At 37.3% G+C, this 7,761-nt stretch overlaps 1 protein-coding gene across 1 annotated transcript in view; it reads right to left on the bottom strand.

Moving 5' to 3' along the window:
* Positions 1-650: 650 nt before the first annotated feature.
* LOC102279256 (membrane cofactor protein) overlaps positions 651-7,761 on the bottom strand; it is a 46,677-nt gene continuing 39,566 nt past the window's right edge. Inside the window, exons 6-9 of the mRNA XM_070384436.1 lie at positions 6,551-6,733; positions 6,127-6,171; positions 4,979-5,017; positions 651-2,881 (exon numbers count right to left, since the gene is read on the bottom strand). Of these exons, the coding sequence (XP_070240537.1) occupies positions 2,838-2,881; positions 4,979-5,017; positions 6,127-6,171; positions 6,551-6,733 (311 nt within the window). The 3' untranslated portion in view covers positions 651-2,837. The remainder of the gene's footprint in view (positions 2,882-4,978; positions 5,018-6,126; positions 6,172-6,550; positions 6,734-7,761) is intronic.

Below are 7,761 nucleotides of genomic sequence, written 5' to 3'. Positions count from 1 at the left end.
TCTAAAGATATTAGCTTAGATAATAGATCAGAGAAAGAGGTGGAGAACTAATCTTTTACTCTGTATGCTTTTGCAACGTTTGCAATTAGCTCAGATGGTAAAGAATCCGCCTGGAATGCAGGAGACCCACATTTGATCCGTGGGTCAGGAAGATCCCCTGGAGAAGGTAATGGCAACCGACTCCAGTACTCTTGCCTGGAGAATTCCACGGACGGACGAGCCTGGTGGGCTACAGTCCATGGGGCTGCACAGAGTGGACACGATGATGTGACTAACTTTCAACTTTCATTTTTCCTATTAGTATCTACTTATATAATTAAAAGCTGCAGAAAGCAATCTATAGGAAATAGAATAAAATCTTAAAAGAAAACTGACTAGTAAAATAAGGCAAAGAAAAAACCTAGAAGAAAATTCCACTTCATGTTAAAAGAGCTTAAATAATAAATTGACCAAAAAAAGATTTCAGAAACTTCATAGAAAAATGAACAAAGTACCAAAATACACGACAGCAGATAAAAAATTCAGCTTTACTGATAATTTAAAAATGTAAATTAGTATATTACATCATTTTCACTCATCACCTTATTAAATTCTAACCAATGTTAGTAAGATAAAGAGGTACTGAACCTGTATGACTTGATGTTGCAGTTGTAGCTGGACGAAGACCTGGAAAAATTGATTGGATTTAATTCACTCATTTCATCAATACAAAATTATAGATTTAATTTTGATGTTTCACTCTTTAAGATTATTTCACAAAATGAATGACTTCTCGGAATGAAAAACATACATCCTTTCCAAACTATGCTATTCTACTTCTGGAAAGTTAACCAAAATGTATATTAACATAAGTACATAAGAATGTATACATACAAAGGTTTACTATAGCTTTGTATTACATAATGGAAATCTTAGAAATTAAGAAATAATAAATCACAAAGATCATCTATTCAGAATACATACATAATGTTTTAAAAATACCATCCGCATAGTATCATGCTACAGATTTTGTATTGTTTCTTTTTCACCTCATATTTTGCCCACATTTTTTCATACACACATAATCACATAATCACACGTCCCTGGAAGGGCATAAGATTCCCAGGTGGCACAGTGGTAAAGAATCTATCTGCTAATGAAAGAGACGAAAGAGATGCGGGTGTCCCTGGGTCTGGAAGATGCCCTTGAGAAGGAAATGCCAATCCACTTCGGTATTCTTGCCTGGAAAATTCCATGGACAGAAGAGCCTGGCAGGCTACAGTTAACGGGGTCACAAAGAGTCAGAGGCGACTGAGCACACACACACAGTCACATATACTTTATGCCATTACATTTCACTAATGATCCTTTTCATAGTCTTTTTCTAACTGATGATAAAAACTCATGTTCTGATGATAAAAATTCTAACTCATGTCCTCTCATGAGGAATTTTGATTTTTATATTTTAAAAAAGGTCTTTGTAATTTATCTTCTTTATAAACCTGCCCTCACAAGTCTGTCTTCGTTTAAACACTAAACTGGATCAGTGTTTTATAAATGCTTTATGAAATGCTTACAGTCAACTCTTTCAAAAGAGCATATCAATATAGTCACCACAGTGCCTATTCCCATTAGGAACAGGTGATTAAACATTGGTGGGTCAATGAGTAAATATACGCAATCTTTATATATCATCCACCAAAAAAAAAAAAATCTCTTTCCCCACAAAACTTCACAGCACTCACCAAGGTACTCAATGAGTCAACTCAGCGAGGGTACCAGGTTTATAGGAATTATAAAATGATGTTCCAGTTATCATGTTAATATGAATAATGCCTCTCACTTCCTCAAAATGTTAGGGCAGAAGGAAAAAAACAAACAAGAGGCAGTAAGTGACATTTGTTTCGAGTCATTAAACAACGGGAAACTGGAACCTATAGAAACGATGTTACTTGTGAGCCAAGCCACACTAGGACCCTGAGTGAGGTCTGCCCAGGCTAATGCTGTTCCTACTGTTCTTGTCTCTTGCTTCTGCTGAAACGAAGAGACGCCAAAGACAGCAGCCCTGAAGTCAGGAAGACAATTCCTTCCACCACATCAAAGTAGTCTCTCAATTCTTAGGCAAGAGTAACTGATCAGTTCCTGTCCCTGCCAGAAAACCTCCATTTCATTTCAATAAATAAGGGCAAATCTTACAAATGTATGTTAGATACTACTTTTGTAATTAAAAGTTATAAAAAGCAATCTATATTCAATAGTATAAAATCTTACAATTTTATACAAGTGATTAGTAAAAATAAGGCAAAGAAAAAAACTAGAAGAAAATTCCACTTCATGTTAAAAGGGTTTTAATGCATATAATGAGTTCTGATAAGTCAACAAGATAATTACTTCTGAAACCACATAGGTAAACGAACAGAGGTGCAAGAATGAGTGAAAGTAGATAAAAAATTCAGCTTCATTGATAATTTAAAAAGCAAAATTAGCACAGGATATCATTTTCACCCATCACCTTATTAAGTTCTAATTATGTAGATAGGCGATGGCACCCCACTCCAGTACTCTTGCCCGGAAAATCACATGGACAGAGGAGCCTGGTAGACTTTAGTCCATGTCGTCGCTAAGAGTCAGACACGACTGAGCAACTTCACTTTCACGACTGAGCAACTTCACTTTCACTTTTCACTTTCATGCATTGGAGAAGGAAATGGCAACCCACTTTAGTGTTCTTGCCTGGAGAATCCCAGGGATGGGGGAGCCTGGTGGGCTGCTGCCTATGGGGTCGCACAGAGTCGGACACGACTGAAGCGACTTAGCAGCAGCAGCAGCAGCAGCAAGTAGATAAGATAAAGAGGTACTCAACCTGTCGAGCTTGGCACTGTGGTTGTATTTGGACGAGGACCTGGAAAAATAAATTTAATTCATCAGTCTCATCAGTACAAAATTATAGAATTGATTTTGGTTTTTCAGTTTTTAAAAAATTATTTCTCAAAATGAAAAATAAATGTATTTTCCCAATTCTGTTATTCTACTTCTGGGAAGTTAACCTAAATATACATTTATATAAGTACATAAAATTGTATGCATAAGAATGTTCACCATATAGCTGTGTATTATGTAGAAGGTAACAAATAATAAATTATAAAAATCCTGTCTTCCTACTCTCTCTTGTTCTTGCTTCTGCTGCAACCAAAGAAAAGAAGATGAGACAGCAGCTCTGAAGTCAGGAAGATAATTCCTTCCACCATATCAGAATAGTCTCTCAAGTCTTAGGAAGAGTAGCTGATCAGTTCCTGTCCCTGCCAGAAAACCTCCATTTCATTTCAATAAATAAGGACAAATCTTACAAATGTATGTTAGATACTACTTTGTAATTAAAAGTTATAAAGCAATCTGCTGGGGACCAGCCCCAGCTGATCCAGGGTATTCGAAGGAGAGACGGCCTAGGCGACTATTTATATGCTAATTAGAGATATAAAGAATAATAGAATGAGGATAGCTCAGTAGGAAAATTCAGTGGAGAAAAGAGGCTGAGTAGCTTGGTTTACGCGGGAGACCAATAAAACTTCAAGACAAGAAGTTTGCACCACTTATGTAGGCAGGCGCCCTCTCGAATAGCGGAAGGTGTCTCACCCTAGACACCTTCTCGAGTGGGTCTTAGAAGCCCAGGCATAATTAGTAAGCGTGGTGGGTTCCAGCGCTCCAGATGGAGACTCAGCTGGAAGTTAAAGGGAAGAATGACATGGGGAGACCAAGCGTTGGTGAGCAAGGCCCGTAGCTTTATTTTTAACAGGGGCTTTTATACCCTGAGTTACACATAGAGGATAATAGGGGATGCAAAGTCAGCAGTCTTTGAGTCTTATCAAAAACCAGGGTTTCTTTCCTGCAAATTTATCGTATACAAATGGTTTAGGTGATTTACATCATCTTCTGGCCAGAAGGCCTACTAACATTTTATGACTCTTGACAAGGACTTATCAACAAAGACTTATTTTCTCTAAGAGTAATTATTTTAAGGTTTGGCGCCATCTTCCAAAGATAAAATTGCATTCCTATAGGGCAGATGTGTAATGGGCTTACAACAAAGAAAAGAATTTATTACCTTAAGGGTCTAAAGTTACTAACACCAAGGCCACTACTTATTTTTTTCTATATACCAACTATTAATTAATACACATTCAAGGATACAATTCAGGGGATGTGAAAACTTGGCAACAAGCATTGACTCATCAATGAAATCCTTTACTAGTTTATTCTGACAGTTTTTAACTCTCTGAGAGGCTCTAAGCTATTTGAATATCTTAAGCTTCCTGTGCCTCTGGAGGCTAGGAGACCGTAAACAATCGTATGCATAGCTGCAGGAGTCCGGGTAAACTTGTCAGGCGAGTTAGAGAGCCATCTGAGGGGTTTGGATTTAAACACTCCTAATTGCCCAGGAACTTTATTAATTGGAGCTGTAAGTTAACTCTTTGACAGAGAGAGAGCGAGATGGTGGTGGGGGACAGACCCCAGTAAAGTCAGAGGTGAGAGCACAAAGCAATAAAGTAGGCAGACTCTGGTTTTTTGGGGGGAAAATGCTTGAGAATATCCGGGCGGACTCCTGAGGCTCGATCCCGCCTTTGCGTATGCTGAGCCTCCTTCCTCATGACCTTTGTCACGAGCGGAATGCCTCACCGGCTCCCGGCAGCAATCTATATTCAATAGTATAAAATCTTACAATTTTATACAAGTGACTAGTAAAATAAGACAAAAAAACCTAAAAGAAAATTCCACTTCATGTTAAAAGGGCTTTAACTTACAATGAGTTCTGATAAGTTAACAAGAAAATACTTCTGAAACCACACAGAAAAAATGAACAGAGGTCCAAAAATCAGTGAAAGTAGATTAAAAAATTCAGCTTCATTGATAATTAAAAATGCAAAATTAGCACAGGATATCATTTTTCACCCATCACCTTATTGAGCTCTAGCTATGTAGACAGGATAAAGAGGTACCGGACCTGTCGAGCTTGGCACTGTACTTGTATTTGGACGAGGACCTGGAAAAATAAATTTAATTCATCAGTCTCATCAGTACAAAATATAGAATTGATTTTGATTTTTCATTTTTTAAAAGATTATTTCTCAAAATGAAAAATAAATGTATTTTCCAAACTATGTTATTCTACTTCTGGGAAGTTAACCTAAATGTATGTATACAAGTACATGAAATTGTACGCATAAGAATGTTCACTATAGCTTTGTATTATGTAGAAGGTAACAAGTAATAAATCATAAAAATGCTGTCTTCCCACTCTTTCCCTTGTCTCTTGCTTCTGCCGCAACCAAAGAGAAGAGACAGCAGCCCTGAAGTCAGGAAATATCAAAATAGTCGTTCAAGTCTTAGGAAGAGTAGCTGATCAGTGGTCGCTGCCAGGAAGTCTCTATTTCATCTCAGTAAGTAGGGACTTTTCCTGCCCTTCAGTTGTTATAAAACTTATTTTCCGCTGCCACACACACACAAAAAAGCCAAGTAAAGAGAAAAATAATAATTGCATGGGTTGGCGGATGTTGGGGGTGAGGAGTAGAAACACCAGTCTTGTTCTGAAGACAGCAGAAATTCCTCAGTTAAAATTACACTATTTAAAAAGAACCAAATTCCTTATTGGCAGGAAAATGAAACACATTCCTGGACCCAGATGATACTCTGTACAGGTGTCAACAGGTCACTTTTAAAATGAATAAATGATCAATGTTGATGATACAGAAAACATACATGTTAAAAAACAGAAGCTGTGGATCTTCCTCTACACTAATACTAATTACAGTGAAACTGGGCATCAGGTGAGCTCTGTTTAAGAGCTTTCTAGACACGAGGCGCTGTGCTCAGTGCTTTAAATGCATCCCATTGTAACTTTGCTATCACACAGTGAGGGAGGCACCCCATCATCACGCGTGTACGTACACAAGTTTATACACATTACCTAAGTTTACACGTCTGGTTTAGTAAGTAATTTTAGACTAAGTACAAAAATGGTTGTGAATGCATTCTCCCTCCTTCTATGACCAAAAATTACAGCGAGTGTAAGTCACCAGACATTTAAAAGATTTTGAAAATTCACAAAGAATTTAAAGGATATTGACAAATATGAGCAGGACTTTATGAAACCTGAAGCATGGGTAGTTGAAGGCTCAGTAGGAACAGCAACTGGCACTGGAAAACAAAAATATAAACTCATTGAATTACTTGGAATTTACCACTTTCTGTTCATTTACACACTTATTTATGTAAAAATGCAATTGCTTTAATTTACACTGAAAAATTTTTCCTATCCATTTTACATGTAAAGATGCTGAACAAGAGAAATGTATGCATCTGTGATGTACATACATCACATTTTAAGAGCCTATAAAAGCACAGAAAGATCAAAACAGCAGCTTTCTTCGTGAATTAGTTGGCATGCATGTAACATGGAAATGGCTATAAGACAGATATGAGCACCAAAAGTGTTTCTTTTCTGTTATTCTGTATCATTGAAATTTATTGTCAAAAAAAAAAAAAAAACCCAATAAGGAGAAAGACACCTTCGTACCTTTAGTACACGTTGGTAACTTGGGCTCCCAAACACTGTTTGCATTACAGACAATTGTGCTGCTGCCATGAAGGTAAAAACCCTGGTTACATTTAAATACAACTTGCGCTTTGTAGTAAAATTTTCTTCTAAATCCCGATAATATCATTCCATGTTCAACAACTGGATAGTCACATTTGACCACTGAAAAGTGGAGAAATTCCAAAATTAATGGAAATCTGCTTCACATAGGAGCAAAAATCTAGTGCAAAGTAATAATTACCAGTGGGAAGAAAGAAGCAAGGAATGAAAGGCAGGGTGTTAATTAGAAAAAAAAAAAAAAAAAAGACTTTATTTGTGCATTCAACTTCCAGGGAAACAGATTTAGAGGGATCTAATAATGTTTTTCTACTAGGAACAGACAATCATTATAGTTTATTGACTTCTCTACATTTTTTTTTCCCCAGTGCTGACAAGTTTTGAAAAGGTCTGACTGTCAGATACAAATTCAGGGTAAGTTCAAAAGTGACTTTTGATATTCTTCAGCTCTAGGATTTTTTTCAGCTCATGCTGAGACTAATTACATACCTTGTTCTTTTAGAAAGATAGTAAAGACTTTTGGAGAAGGTAATAGTTGGGCTCAAATTTAAAAGTTTAAAAGAAGCCAGTTATGAAAAAAATAAAAAAGTTTTCATATGGCAAAAACACACAGGAATTGGGATGTTCAAGAAATACAAAGGCCAATGTAATTAGGACAGCGTTTTCCAAACATTTTGGACTACAATCAAGAGATCAGGAAACAATTTTTAAGTTGTAAAGCAGTATACAAGCACGCAGACCCAAGATCAGGTTTCAAGTTAATACTTAGCTTCACACCAGTGTGCTCTGCTACTTCCCATTCTACTCTGCTTCTCCAGACTTCCCTGGTGGCTCAGAGGTTAAAGCGGCTGCCCGCAATGCGGCAAACCTGGGTTCGATCTCTGGGTTGGGAAGATCCCCTGGAGAAGGAAATGGCAACCCATGCCAGTACTCTTGCCTGGAGAATCCCATGGACAGAGATACAGTCCACAGGGTTGCAAAGAGTCGGACACAACTGACCGACTTCACTTTCTCTTTCTGCTTCTCCAGAAGTAAATTACAGATCATGACACTCTAGCTTGACTTCAGGATCTACGAATAGGTTTTGCAGAACTTGGAAACAAAGCAAAACCAAAAAGCGCTGGACTGGGCAG

Source organism: Bos mutus, chromosome 16 (assembly GCF_027580195.1).
Source record: "Bos mutus isolate GX-2022 chromosome 16, NWIPB_WYAK_1.1, whole genome shotgun sequence".
Taxonomy (NCBI): domain Eukaryota; kingdom Metazoa; phylum Chordata; class Mammalia; order Artiodactyla; family Bovidae; genus Bos; species Bos mutus.
The sequence above is the reverse complement of the archived record's forward strand: the minus strand, read 5'-3'. Positions and strand labels throughout refer to the sequence as shown.